The following is a 15,779-nucleotide window of genomic DNA, read 5'->3' on the forward strand; positions in this document are numbered from 1 at the left end:
CATATGCGGGAGGCTCTAATTCTAGCGAGAGAGATTTCGACACACAAGCGGACACGATTTTTCACTCGGCGCACATGCGCATACATTCTAGGCTATAAACCAAAGCGGAAAAGGCTGAGCAACCACTCGGACAGATCGTGGCGTAAATATACAGCACGAAGAAACAAAGAAAAAAAAAAAAGCAGGGAACTGTAAGTGACGAACGGAATGACGCGGCGGCGCGCAAGACGCCTTCATGAGCTTGCCGATCGCAAGGTGCGAAGGAGGGACGCACATGCGCGATGATCGTGTGTGGGAGCGCTTCAGCGCGTGCATATAGAACGTCACATTGACAATGGTTCACTTTTACATGTTCGTTGAGCTACGGGCCAACGCTTTGCGACGTCGATCCAGCTGCTGTCCACCGGTGCAACCCGAACAATGACGCTTGCCTCTACCGTCGCCCACGCCTACAGCCGTACGGCCGCTTCGCTGACCTACAATCCAAGGCCGATCATGCCGGCGCGATCACGTGATGGAACATGCCTGCGCCAGTGCGCCGCTGCTGAAAACGGTCCATACGCGCCACAGCAGTGGCTGGTGGTTGCTTTCGGGCGCGCTTGGTTTATTGTGCGACTTCTACGTTGGAAACGGTGCTGTAAGATGTGCTGAAGTGATTTTAACTATCTAACACTAGTAATAAAAATTGTGTTTGAAATAAAAAAACATCAAGCTTTATTTTGTTCAAACAAAGTGTAATGTCTAATTAGTTTTAAATAGATGTGATGCGCAAATGCAAGACGATTGAATTTTATTTAATATTGACAAATAATGTTTGTTGGCGCGCCTGGAAAAAGAAAGGGGTGGGGGGGGGGCGCCACTGTGGAAAAACGCGCTTGCAAAATGTATTGCTATGATACGCCCCCTTTATTCGATTTGGTATTTTGCTGTTCCGTGCGATTTCCGAGTTCCGATGGCGCAAGCTTGCTTAGCGCCGTGTTACCGAGGTGTGTTACATCGTGCGTCAAAGCTTTCAGTTCAAAGTTTTCACATGAACTCAGTAAGGAAAACTGGACAAGCGTCGGTTTCAGCTGTGTTCGTGGGACTGCCGCGACCGAGGGGAATGCATCTGAGGAGCACGTGAGATTACGCAGGCTACGCGCGGGGTACGTTCAGTTTTCTTGCACGCTCCGTGCTTTCCGTCCTCTCCATGAGGCGTTTCATATGATTGATTGATTGGTTGATCGATTGATTGACTGATTGATTGGTTTGTCGCAACAACCTTATTTGTACCAAAGCTTTCGAACGCATAGCAGATTGCGCGCATGCAGAACGCCACATAAGATACTAAATTATTTTTTTGCCAAAGATCGCGCGCACATATGTCCTTAACGTGATCCTGAAAAATTGCGGAACACTCTTTTACGTTGTGCGAAACACACATCACTACAAGAACTACAACTAACTTTATCAACCGGAGTTATACATCGATCCTAAACATAAATCTATAAAGATCTTTCCCACCCTCCCTGCCGATCAAAATTTTAACGAAAGGGGCATCTGTTTATGACAGATGCACAAGGCAAGATTCACCTTTTGAAGCTTGAGCAACAGCTGTATCTATAGCCCGGTTGTTACAGGAAGACACGGTATGTACTACCAACGTTCTCTAGTCACTCTATAGTACTGAGGCAGTTATATGCGCCAATGTTGATCGCGCATTGTGATTGTTCTGCGCAAGGTGTTGGGGAGCGCATGGTGCTGATGCACCTTTTTCTCGTTGCCACAGTTTGGTGCCAACTGTGTGCCACACTTCTAATTCTTGTTCTATCTATTCCTGCCAAATGAAAACTTAATTATTCAGGCATAATTAGGAATACCCTTGCTTCAACGCGAACTTACTAGCAATGCGGAACATCCCGAGTCTCCTGCATGCCTGACAAACATTGAAATAGTGTAGACATATGGAGGGGCGAAATGCGAAAACACCCGTATAATTAGATTTAGGTGAACGTTCCAAAGTCCTCCACTATGGCGTGCCTCATAATCAGAGAGTGGTTTTGGCACGTAAAACCCCTTTATTTAATTTAATCTACATTTCACGGCTCGATATGACTGCCCTTGTTCTTGTTTCCTTGTGGGGGACCGGCCATGAATCATGCGGTGAAAGAACTGTTAGCATTTTTTAAAAATAAATTACTGTGAAATTAAATAAGTATCTTGCAATTGGGATTGCAAATGTCTTTGTTATAGGTATGAATAATCAATTCTCTAGATATTTTTGTGAATTTTGTGAACCTCATAAGAATTTTAAAGAATTGTAACATGCAATTCGGCCGTATCAGTCTCTTCCTCGACACCAGGTGTTGCCTCGTGACGGCGACTGCGAGTGACGGAGGAGAACGGTTGCACTTGCGTGGTTGGGCTCGCTTGTTGTGGTGTCCTTAAGACGTGTTCTTATCGCACCTGGCTAAGGAGCTGTTTGTTTCCCTCTTATTCTGTGAAGCAGGATGTACAAAAGTTACTCGTTCGATGGCACTGTATCTCCGTTCGTTGAAGTAACAATTGCAGCGGAAGAAGCTGCTGGTCCCACAGCCCAATGACGTACGCAGAGGCACGAGAAGTTTTGTGGTGTGTATTCGCTTGCACGAGTTTTCCGCGGTGCCTTCAAAACGCCGTTGGGTAGTAGTGGCTTCAAACAGAAAAAGGCTTAGTGCGCAGCAAGTTAGCTCGAGTGGGCATTCGTTCTTGCTGCCGTAAACTACGCGATAGCGCGCTTCCTGCCTTCTTACGCTGCGGTTCTGCGATAACAGTGCCGCACTTGACCTTTCGGCGTCTTTATTTTGGGCCTGCTAAGCTCATTCTCCAGACGGGAAGCCCACAGAAGCCAACACGTGCTGCATTTTGGGTACGAAATAAACGTGACCATAAGGCGTTCGGGAGCGAATGTCAACTTGGCAGGGATTGTGCAGGGATTGTTCCGTTATGGCAAGTGTGACAAGACTGCTCGGAACTTGACGGATTCCGTACATGTCTTTCATGCGCGTGAATAACTACCACTAAGATCGTGACCACGAAAAGAGAAATCAGCGTATGACTAGCGTGCACAGAAACAGGGATGCGCACGTGTCTGATGCCTTATACTACATCTTTTTTCTTTGTGAAATGTCGGGGTGCTTGAACTGTTATAATGGTGCGGTGCTCACAACCAGATACAAGGAGAAGCATCTTCATTTGTTCCTGATAGAGTTGGTGCCCCCTTCAACGATGTCACATGTGAACACGCAAATTATTGCGTATTCACTATTGACTGCGAGTACAGAAAAAGAACAATAGAAAAGAATAAAGCGCTTGTAATTGAAAGAGCACACAATTTAAAACGTAATGCTTCCATTTCACGCACACTGCACTGGCACACTAATTGAAAGAAAAAGAAAGAAAGAAAGAGAAAGGAAGAAAGAATCTTTCTTCACGCATAGTATAAAACAATATGATTGAGAGTGTCACGTGGATCCTTAGTCTATGTGGCTTTCTTGGATCCATACCGATACTTTTGCTGAGCGTGTTTCTTGTCACTGTGAATACAACCTATGCAAATCATGGTGCCTCATACCTGCTTCGTATCCATGTTTTATACGTAAACACGTAGGCCCTATAAGTTTCCCTGCGATTGTGGGAAGCGTGCGCAAAAGCCAAAGAAAATCACCATTGTACTCGCCTCGATCGCTGCTGGCCAAGATCATACATAACAATATCGAGAGGACGAAGAAAGATCAAATTAATCGTCGTTTTGGCACGTTAGACCCTAGTATTTGATTAGTGTTAATTATTAATTGTATTTAATGGCGTCTACAATGTACAGCGTAATCAAGCAGCGTAATCCGGCAGTCCTCTCCAGCCTAACGGGCGAAGTCCCACAAGGAGAGGTCCGGCCACTTTTGCATGTGCGTCGTCCCTGGTAGTGTTTCCGTCTTTGAAAGACGTGATATCAGAGTCCTAGTGATTGCCTCGTTTATATTGCCGGCCAACGGGATCCCTGTATGTATATATCAGACGTTGAGTAGTAGGGCTGATGTCTGTTGTGCAATACACTCGCGCTTTCTCTTATTTTTTTACGTCTGGTCACCGCCAACCCTTTGTAATATTGTGTGGGCGTTCACTTCTTGGCCTGTAGTTACGCCATCGTCAGTCAGTGTGATTTCAGTGCGGCCCTTGAGTATCAACACTTGGGCGCCTCTACGTACGTCATGTGAAACAGTATCTCGAACACGACAGGTACAGTTTAATTTCCGGTACAGTTATTTGTGATGGTTCGTGCTGTGCACAATGCTTTCTCATCCGACTCATAGAGGGCGTTAATATCCCTCTGGTAGTACTTTTGCAGCGGCGTTCTGCAAAGCTTGAGCGTAGGCGTCACGAGTCCTGTGTCCGGCGTCCACTCCTCGTGGCACAATCTTACCTTGAGCGGCACCTCGGCCTTCTGCAAATCGCACGAGCGCGCGTAGTTCAGAATCGACTCCTGGGCGGCGCTAGCTACTTCGGCGTCGTAGCACAGTTCTTTCATGGTCACCAAGTGACCCCTGGCGAGGCCTCTAGCCAACCGGCGTAGTTGATCGTAGTTTGGCGATACGAAGGTCACCAGGTAGGTGTACAGGGAGTTACCGTACGCGAACGCGTTTTCGACGAGGGGACACGACTTGAGCACAGCCTCGACGCGCGCGAGTGCAACGTACTCGCCGTGCTGAAGTTTGACGATGTCCTTCTTGCGGTCAATGATCTTGAGCGTACCGTCGGGAAAGATCTCGCCGACGTCGCCCGTGTAGAACCACCGGATGCCGTCTTGTTCCTGAAACGACTTTCGCGTGAGTTCTTCGTCTTTGAAGTAGCCCTTGGCAACGCACGGGCCTCCCACGACGACCTCGCCGCGAGGGTTGGGCTTGTCGGTGTTACTGTAGCCCCCTTCCGGCCAGTCAACCAGGCGCAGGTAGCAGCCGAGCAGAGGGGATCCGACGCGACCCGTACTGGTGTCCCGCTGATCCATGACGGTTGTGACGCAGCTGGTCTCTGACAGGCCGTAACCCTCGACGACCGCACAATTCAAGCAGGCCCGCAGAAACCAGCGCGTTTGATCGGACAGTGGGGCCGAGCCGCTCACAACGAACTTGGTTTTGCCGCCGAGAAGGCGGCTTGTCTTGTTGAAAAGTAGGTGGTTGAGGATAGGAGTATTGAAACCGAGGTCCAACCAGAAGCATTTGTATTGAACTGCGTAGTCGAACAGCGCCTTGAACCAGATGCCTTTGGAAGCAACCGTTTGGTTGATTTCTTTTCGAATACGGTCTGCTACGAGGGGAACGCAAATCATCTGAGTCGGCTTCAGAACGGTTGCGTCTCCGCGACAGCTCGGAGCGATGCCGCTTGATTTGTCGGTGAGCGTGAGAGGAGACGAGTAGCCTATGCGACCGCCGACGCTCATCAGTAATAGCTCAAAAGAAAGTTCAAACATGTGGGCGAGCGGCAGGAAGGCAATGTAGGTGTCTTCGCTCCCTGAGACCCCGTAACCCTGGCATAGGAATCCGAAGGATCTGATCGTCGTCAAGAGATTACTGTGCGTAACCATGACGCCTTTGGGAATTCCTGTGGATCCGCTAGTAAACATGATGATGGCAATGTCTTCAGGCCCAGGTGGGCACTCTTCCATGTAGTGCTGGCTTCCCAAGGTTTGAAGTCTAGAGAATGGTATAACCTGCGATAGAACGGAAGTCTACAATTAGAGTCGACCGAAAACATTCGCCTTCGGCGAAATCGTACATCCGTTTCTCTTTCTTTTTTTTTTGCGCGATGGAAGGCGCGCATGGTAGCTTCGTGCAACTGCTTTCTTCAAATTACTTCAGCAGAATAAGCGGGTGCCTTTTTAAACTACAACATTTAGATTTTAAACCACAACATTGACCTCACACTAGACATGCTCCTACATCTTCTTACGCCTCGAAATAACCTGCACGCCTTACTTCTTGCATCGCGTAAAAAGAAAGACTAACGCTATGTGAGTGTGGGCACTGATGGTGGGATCGAACCTCTGTCTTCCGGCACAGCAACCGAATGCTCTGAGGGTCTAACCATTAGGCATTGAAGTAAAAGGTAACGGTATAACAGTGTGTGTAGGAGGTTAAGAAAAAGGAAACGACAGGACGAACGTCTTTCTTTGTTTCTTTTTTGTGTTTTGCTCGCGCTATCATTGCGTTACAGTGGACTGCGAACTAACAAACAGAAGCTTTACTCAAGCTAAAGCTTACTCTGTAAAGTTTCAGGTATTCTACTTTTACTAAACCCTTCTGGCAATTCAGCCGAAACCCTGCATCTTTCATTGTAGTTTATCGGTTCTTTACGTGGGAACAGCGTCGCGGAAGGCGCTAAAACGTTGTTAACAAATGTTTTCTATTCCTATACTACGCTGATCTTTCTTTTTACTTTAAGGTCACGGCTAGCACGTTCTGATGATGAAATTACATTGTTCCGCTGAAGTAGCGGAGAAAAAGTTTACACTGCCCCAAGTTTGAATGCTGGGCGAACTTTTGCTCAGAGGGACAAGCAACACCTAAATCGCAACGGTTGTGGCGCGCACAGTTGTCGATCGTCAAATTCAAGTCTTAGATCAAGCAGGCTACTATTTATTCGTGTTTAATTTGAATGAGTGACACATTCAGTTTATCAGTGTACTTGGGACTTCTCCGTGGCAGTGTTTCAGCACATAGAGAGTGCATAGAAGAAAACGAGGGACAGGACACAGTGCCGTTGAGCGTTAGCTCCCGAATATATGCAAGGACCGAATAACGTAAGAGAAGATGACCGAAGGAAAATGAGCTAATCACGCGCATATGCGTCACCGTCGTCCACTAACGCATACAAAAGTCGTTCCCTGTTTATTGACAAGCAAACGTGTGCATTTCTTGATAATTCAATGAACGGTATGGTGACAGGCAAATTCCCACCTTTCTCTATTTAACGGGGTTCTATTTTCTCCTGTGCTTTTCATTCTTTCTTTTTCCATCTGCTTCAATATGCATGTCTTTTTCTATGCTTTGTATATGCCGGAACACTACCACGTAATTTCTTCACCGGTAGCCCACCAGCGAGCGTTATTGAAGCAGGCGCGATGGTACCGCGATTAAGCAGAGATCCATAATGTGGCGCGCGGGGTACTTACCTGAAAACCTTGAGCTAAGGGTGCTGTACGACTAGAGTGAGCGTCCTCTATATAGACAACGTGCGTAAGTGACGGCATCTTGTCCGCCATGCTTAGCACCCGGGGCAGAAGATCCGCCGAGGTGACAAGGTGCGTCACCTCAGTCCTGTTCACGGCACTCACTATTCCTTCGTTGCTAAGCGTCGCGTACAGAGTGACTAGCGACACGTTGGTCCGGAAACAGGCCTGCGCTGTTATGAACCACTCGGCGCGCGTCTCGGCGAGGATGCCCAAGCGCTGACGGGGCTTCAGGCCTATTGACTGTAGACCGCGAGCCGTCAGGTCAATCTTCTCGTCAACCTCCTGATACGTGAGCCACTGGTAGTCGCCCAGAACGAGCTTCTTGAAGACATTGCCGCTGGGTTGCTTCACTTCGCTTTGTCCCAGGACGGGCCGAGTTCCTAAAGCGGGTCGCTCGGGGTACAAACGAATGGCGTTGCGGGTAGCTTCGTTCAGCGTTTGGACCCCTTTCAGGCATTCTCTCTGGAGCTTTTTCGGGTGCACGTACGGTGACGATGGGTCACCCTCTTTGATAGGCTTGGCGAAGCGCATTCGTTTTTGCTTCCAGTATACCCACGGCTCTTCACGTACAAAATAGATAGGAAGGGTAATGACGTCACAAACAGCGACAAGGACTTTCAGGACGAAAAGAACTAGGTCGACCGCGAAAGCGGACATCGTTTCTCTGTCAGCTGTATCTCTCTTTGAGCTGTGAGCGGAAGGCTGTAGCGCTAAGTGAAGCCTCATCGCAGTTTCCGTGAGTCTGGCTTCATAGGGTGGTTTCACGTTTCACAGCAATGACATTCGAGAAAGTTGAAGAGTCCATATGAAAGAAGGATTCGGTGCTTAATTCATTCAGTTCATTCGCGGCATATCTTCGTTCCGCAGCATAAAAGCCCCTGGGTAGTGAGACGAAGTCGTTTCTTGCCACCTCTCGTGGTTTCCTCTCAGCCTCTGAGCCTGCAAAGAAAATTGGTCAGCACACTTCCTAGCTATTATGTTTTTCTCTATGAAGATATTAAAATATTCTTCCGAGTTCTAGAAGAGTAGTACATTGCCATTTCGCGAGGTGGCGGGGACTGTATCAGATCAACAGAAGTAAGGTGAGCAAAGTGTACTTATCATTTATATGTCTATCTATAATGTATCAGTTATCTATTTATGTAATCTTAGTGAAGTACCCAGGAACAGCAATCAAGCGTTTGTACCGGCGCACTGGTTAAACATAAGCCCATAGTGTAATCAGAAAACTGCTAAAGCTGAACAACAACAACAACACCAACACCAACACAACACAACACCAACACACCAACAGCAACACACCAACAGCAACACACCAACACCAACACACCAACACCAACACACCAACACTAACACAACACCAACACAACAACACCAACACAACAACACACCACAACATCACAACACAAAAACACAACACAACAACACAACACAACAACACAACACAACAACACAACACAACAACAACACAACAACAACACAACAACAACAACAACACAACAACAACAACAACAATACAACAACAATACAACAACAACAAAACAACAAAACAACAACAAAAACACAACAAAACAACAACAACAACACAACAACAAAAACACAACATCACAACAACAAAAACACAACAACACAACAACAACACAACAACAAAAACACAACAACACAACAACACAACAAAACAACAACAACAAAAGCACGTCAAAAACAACAACAAAAACACAACAAAAACAACAACAAAAAAACAACAGCAAAAACTACAACAAGAACAACAACAAAAACACAGAACGACAAAAACACAAAAACGACAAAAACGACAAAAAAGACAAAAAGACAAAAACGACACAAAGACAAAAACGACAAAAAGACAAAAACGACAAACACGACAAAAAGACAAAAAGACAAAAACGACAAAAACGACAAGAACACAAAACGACAAAAACGACAAAAACACAAAACGACAAAAACGACAAAAAGACAAACGACAAAAATGACAAATACACAAAAAGACAAAAACACCACACAACAACAACACAACACGACAACAACAACACAACAACAAAACAACAACAACAACAAAACAACAACAACAACAAAACAACAACAATAACACAACAACACAACAACAAAAACACAATAACACAACAACAACACAACAACAAAAACACAACAACAGAAAAACAACAAAAGCACAACTACAACACAACAACAAAAAACAACAACACAACAACAACAAAAAACAACAACACAACAACAACAAAAACACAACAAAACAACAACAATAAAAACACAACAAAAACAACAAAGACAACAACAACAAAAACAACGACAACAAAAACAACAACACAAAAAACGACAAAAATGACAATAACGACAAAAACACAAAAACGACGACAACAAAAACGACAAAAACACAAAAACGACAACAACAAAAACGACAAAAACACGAAATCGACAAAACACGAGAACGACAAAAACACAAAAACGACAAAAACACGAAAACGACAAAAACACAGTAACGACAAAAACACAAAACGACAAAAACACAAAACGACAAAACGACAAAAACGACAAAAAGACAAAAACGACAGAAAGACAAACACAAAAAGACAAAAAGGACAAAAACGACAAAAACACAAAACGACAAAAAGACAAAAACGACAAGAACACAAAACGACAAAAACGACAATAACACGAAAACGACAAAAACACAAAACGACAAAAACACAAAACGACAAAAACGACAAAAACACGAAAACGACAAAAACGCAAAAACGACAAAAACACAAAACGACAAAAACGACAAAAAGACAAAAACGACAAAAACACAAAACGACAAAAAGACACAAAAAAGACAAAAAGGACAAAAACGACAAAAACACAAAACGACAAAAAGACAAACGACAAGAACACAAAACGACAAAAACGACAAAAGCAAAAAGACAAAAACGACAAAAACGACAGAAACACAAAAACACAACAACACAACAACAACAACACAACACAACAACAACAACACAACAACAACAACAACAACAACAAAGCAACAACAACAACAACAACAAAGCAACAACAACAACAAAAGAACAACAAAAGAACAACAAAAACACAACAACACAACAACAAAAACACAACACAAAAACAACAAAAACACAACAACAACACAACAACAACAAAAACACAACAAAACAATAACAAAAACACAACAAAAACAACAACAAATACAACAACAAAAACAACAACAACAAGGACAACAACAACAAAGACAACAACAACACAAAAACGACAAAACGACAAAAACACAAAAACAACAAAAACGACAAAAACACAAAAACGACAACAAAAACAAAAAAAAAAACAAAAACGACAGCAATAACGACAAAAACACAAAAACGACAACAACAAAAACGACAAAAACACAAAAATGACAACAACAAAAACGACAAAAACACAAAAATGACAACAACAAAAACGACAAAAACACAAAAACGACGCCAACAAAAAGGACAAGAACACGAAAACGACAAAAACACGAAAACGACAAAAACACAAAAACGACAAAAACACGAAAACGGCAAAAACACAAAAACACAAAAACACAAAAACGACAAAAACACAAAAACACAAAAACACAAAAACGACAAAAAGACAATAACGACAAAAAGACAAAAACGACAAAAAGACAAAAACGACAAAAACACAAAAAGACAAAAACGACAAAAACGACAAAAACGACAAACACAACAAAAAGACAAAAAGACAAAGACAAAAACGACAAAAAGACAAAAACGACAAAAACGACAAAAAGACAAAAACGACAAAAATACAAAAACGACAAAAAGACAAAAACGACAAAAAGACAAAAACGACAAAAAGACAAAAAGACAAAAACGACAAAAACACAGAAAGACAAAAACGACAAAAACGACAAAAACACACAAAGACAAAAACGACAGAAACACAAATCGACAAAAACGACAAAGACAAAAACGACAAAAACACAGACCCTTCCTCAGTGGCAAGTTGCCACCCGATATCCCTCACAAGTTGCATTTGTAAGGTATCTGAAAAAATGATAAATCGGCGACTCATCCATTTTCTTGAATTCAGCAAAATGCTTGATCCCTATCAGTGAGGCTTCCGAGAAGGGCGCTCCACAACCGACCATCTTGTATGTATTGAAGGAAATATCGGTGACGGCATTTGTACACAAATAGTTTTTCTTATAGATATTCCTCGATATGAAGAAGGCATACGACGCAACGTGGCGCTATGGAATCTTGAGAGATTTGTAAGAAATGGACATTCATAGTAATATGCTAAACCTAATAGAAAGCTATTTGTCGAGTGGTACCTTCCGGGCAAAACTCGGCAATGTACTGTCACGTACTTTTGCACAAGAAACTGGTGTACCCCAGGGAGGCGTGCTCAGTTGCACGCTCTTTATTGTTAAGATTACAACACTTCGTGTTTCTTTACCACCGGCCATTTTGTATTCCGTCTACGTGGACGACATTCAAATAAGTTTCAAATCCTGTAACCTCGCAGTGTGCGAGAGACAGGTACAGCATGGCTTGAACAAAGTGTCAGTGTAGGCAAGGAAAAATGGATTTAAATTCAATCCTAACAAAATTTTTGTGTTCTTTTTGCAAGAAAGAGAAGCCTGGTCCCGGATCCCTGCTTAGAACTGTGTGGACAACAAATACCTGTAAACAAAGAGCACAAATTTCTAGGTGTTATATTTGACTATAGACTCACTTTCATTCCACACATTAAACATATCAAAGAAAAATGTCTAAAAACAATGAACATAATGAAACTTCTATCCACGACTACATGGGGTAGTGACAGGAAGTGTCTAATTAATCTCTACAAGAGCCTAATTCGGTCACGATGGGATTATGATGCCGTAGTGTATAACTCTGCCGCCCCGAGCGCGCTAAGGATGCTGGATCCTGTCCATCATCTAGGTATCCGCTTAGCCAATGGCGCTTTGAGAACAAGCCCGATCGAAAGCTTATATGCCGAATCGAATGAGTGGTCGCTCCATCTACAGAGATCATACATCAGCTTTACAGATTTCCTTAAAGTGCACTCATATCTTGAACATCCATGTCTTAATACCCTTACCGATATGACGTGTGCTACACTTTTCCGCAACCGTCCCTCTATAAGACAGCCTTTCTCGCTGCGTGTGAAGGAGCTTAGCGATGAAATGCATGTCCCACTCCTCGCGCATCGCTTGATGTACCTAGCCAAGCTATTACCTCCTTGGGAGTGGTAGGTGATAGAACGTGACGCATGCTTTCTAAAAATCACAAAGCACGCTCCAGAGGTCGAATTCCGAATGTATTCCATAGAACTTCAGCACAAACACTCCTGCGCAGAGTTCTACACAGACGCTTCCAAGTCAAATGCCGGGGTGTCCTATGCAGCCGTCGGCCCATCCTTCTCGGAATCCGATGTACTGCATCCGGAAACAAGTATCTTTACGGCCGAGGCCTACGCACTACTGTCTGCTGTGAAGCATATAAGAAAATCAGAACTTCAAAAAGCAGCGATCTATACAGACTCTCTAAGCGTCGTGAAGGCCTTGATGTCACTCTATACACACAGAAATCCCATACTTAATGAACTCTATTCTGTCTTGTGTAAAGCGTACATATCTAACCAGCATATCATTATATACTGGGTGCCTGGCCATAGGCGAATCAAAGGTAACGTTCTGGCAGACCAGATGGCCGCGTCAATTGTATCCCCTGCTGTCAATACTACTGCTTCGGTGCCTCTCACAGACCTGAAACCTTACATACGAAAGAAACTGCGAAACCACTGGCAACGCATGTGGGAAGCAGAAATAAATAACAACTTGCATGTGATAAAGCCACAGTTAGGTTCTTGGCCCTCCGCAACAAAATCACGGCGAACAGATGTCCTATTCTGTAGTCTCAGAATAGGACACACATTTGGGACCCATCATTATCTACTCACTGGAAGTGAACCTCCAACCTGTGGCAGATGTGATGAGAGGCCGACCGTCCTCCACGTCCTCCTGGAGTGTCGGGAAGCCGAAACGGAGAGAAAGAAACATTTTCCGATTGCCTTCCGTTATAACATCCCTCTACACCCGGCTATGTTTCTTGGTAAGGAACCGCTTTTTAACACCAAGGCAGTCCTCAACTTCTTCAGTGATGTCGTTCTACATGTTGTAAGCCCATTAAAATCGTAGAGCATCCTTGCTCCAGAGGACGCCGCTGCGATAATCGTTTTGCATAGCACATGCCTCCAGGCCCTTGTGATTGAAGGGCTTTGCGGCCTTGTGATTTAGGCAGTAGTGCTCTAGCATACTTTATAACCTGATATATTTTATACATCGTATCATTCTTTTGAAATGCATCTCAATGTTCATAGTACACGTCATGCGTCATCGCCATAATCTTATTATAGAGATTTTACGCACTTTAGAGCGACTATTTTTAAGGCCCCTTTACAGCCACGACACACACACCTCGTAGAACTCATAATTACACTGCGAACTCATTACCACGGACATGGGGCTGTTTGGCCATATTTGGCCCTTGTGTCATTAAAAATCAAATATTCATTCAACATGTCCTTTGTCATCGACATAATCTCATTACAGATAGATTTTACGCACTTTAGAGCGACTTTCTTAAGGCCCTTTTACAGCCACGTCATATCAACTTCATATAGCTCATAACTACATTGCGAACTCATCACCGCGGACCTGGCGCTCTTTGGCCATACCTGGCCCTTGCGCCAATAAACACCATACATTCAATAATAATTGCTCACTAACGGTCTCAGTTCTGGCCGCATGGTTACACAAGAAAAAAATGAGTATAAGGACCAAATGAAAGAACATTGTAGAGGAAAAGAAAACGACAGGAAATAATATATAAATATAGAAGATAAACATTGCCTAAGGATTCAGCATAACGGACGGAAGGAAATATTTGTAAAGCATATTACGCTTTTGCAATCATGAACCGGCAGTGCCAACTAAATGTCAGCACAAATTAAACCATTAACGGAGAGCTTCGCGCGACCAGTGACCACTCTATATTTATCTCCGCTGTTCATGCTAGTCATGAAGGTTCTTTTTTAATTTTATAATACTTTTATAATAAAAATACTTTTTTTTGTAATTTATATAGCTAACATTTGATTGCCTTACCCAATTGATAAGGCGCTAATGCGCTGGACAAATGATCTTAGCAGCGTATGTCTCGTGTGGTGCTTTATTCTCGACAAAAAAGACAGCGCGCGAAATTTAAAGTGTACCACGTGACAACGCGTCCCAGCGCCATTGACACTCCAAGAAGTAAACGCGTGGGGTGTACCTTGCTGGAAACACACCATTGTTACGTCCCTTACGATTAACTATAACCCCCTGATTGACGTGGCAATTAAAACATTTAAAAAGTTAGTTAATTATTTTAGTTTACGTATTGCATGCCAGTGACTAAAATATTGACACGTGTACTTATATTTATCGGGCGACCACGTTTCGCCACCTAAACATCGCACAGCGTCGGACGCGCCTGCATGTATCCGAAGTTTCTGGAAAGTTATCGATGCTTCTACCCGGCTGTCTATTGTCGCCGAACCTTGTGTTATCTGATTTCATCGCGTGACGCGAACGGCGTAGAACTTTGTGGAAGGCACGCGGGTCCCAACGATTAGTCTGGAACATTCGATGACTACTGTATAAAAGTCCCTGCGTGGGAGACGCCCACTGCGCGCTGACGTGCGTCCTGCAGGACTTTTATTAAAGTTTATCTCATCCAATACTGTATAAAAACCGACGCGCTGGACCCGCTGATCAGATTTTCGACGATCGCCGACCGTGTTCGCCGCTATCGTTGTGCTATAAGTGTAGCCTGTTTTTGTGGGCGCAGGTTCGCCCAATAAAAGTTAGTTTTGTCCTTCACAGTATTGCTACTGTGTTCTTCAACGTCACCACCACGTGACAATATTACTGGTGACTTCCCAACAGGCCTCTAAACAACATGGACTTCGCGTGTGCTTTAGAATTCACGTAGAACAATTCGTTCGTGTTTAATTGCTCGCAAGAAAGCTGGTAAAGTATGTGCTGTGTGTGAGCCGCGTTCCTTTTTGAACATGATTATTCCAGTCACAACGCGTAGAGCATTATTTCTTTCCGGTACTTCAATATGCAAATCCAAGGCAATTTTCTGTAATTTACCTTCTGATTTTAATAATTGAATATCCCAGATTTTCAATTAATAAAATCAGAATTCTTTTAGAGTCGTAGATTTCTAGGAGACGAAACTATCACGTTTACAACCGTGTCACTCTGGAATGAAACATGATATCACAATTCTGTAAATTGCAATGGGCAGTACATCTAAAGCGGACAAAGTTTAGATACTACAGGTGGATTTCAAAGAGATAACTATAATGAGAGTAAGACTTTTGCAAAACCGATGTAAACAATGTAAGAAATATATGTAAGACAATAATAGACATCAAAGTTGTCTCCTTTGCATGCTCT

General features: G+C 43.6%; 2 protein-coding genes across 2 annotated transcripts in view; one reads left to right on the forward strand and one right to left on the reverse strand.

Moving 5' to 3' along the window:
- Positions 1 to 5,992, reverse strand: part of LOC126533497 (long-chain-fatty-acid--CoA ligase 4-like) — a 48,561-nt gene extending 42,569 nt beyond the window's left edge. Inside the window, exons 1-2 of the mRNA XM_072289542.1 lie at positions 4,276 to 5,992; positions 481 to 544 (exon numbers count right to left, since the gene is read on the reverse strand). Coding sequence (XP_072145643.1) covers positions 481 to 544; positions 4,276 to 5,677 — 1,466 coding nt within the window. The 5' untranslated portion in view covers positions 5,678 to 5,992. The remainder of the gene's footprint in view (positions 1 to 480; positions 545 to 4,275) is intronic.
- A 1,840-nt stretch (positions 5,993 to 7,832) lies between these two features.
- LOC140219614 (uncharacterized) lies at positions 7,833 to 10,746 on the forward strand. The gene is made up of 2 exons (XM_072289543.1): positions 7,833 to 7,933; positions 9,819 to 10,746. Exons 1-2 carry the CDS (start codon positions 7,833 to 7,835, stop codon positions 10,666 to 10,668), a joined length of 951 nt encoding a protein of 316 aa, XP_072145644.1. The 3' UTR covers positions 10,669 to 10,746.
- The last annotated feature ends 5,033 nt before the right edge of the window (positions 10,747 to 15,779 follow it).

The sequence above is a fragment of the Dermacentor andersoni genome, chromosome 7 (assembly GCF_023375885.2).
Source record: "Dermacentor andersoni chromosome 7, qqDerAnde1_hic_scaffold, whole genome shotgun sequence".
Lineage (NCBI taxonomy): Eukaryota > Metazoa > Arthropoda > Arachnida > Ixodida > Ixodidae > Dermacentor > Dermacentor andersoni.

Excerpts from the sequence above, each read along its gene's own strand:
- LOC140219614 (XM_072289543.1), top strand. The coding sequence starts at position 7,833 with ATGACGTCACAAACAGCGACAAGGACTTTCAGGACGAAAAGAACTAGG. Across the intron at positions 7,934-9,818 it reads GCTGTATCTCTCTTTGAGCT|ACAAAAACGACAGAAAGACA; the intron begins GTGAGCGGAAGG and ends AACGACAAAAAG.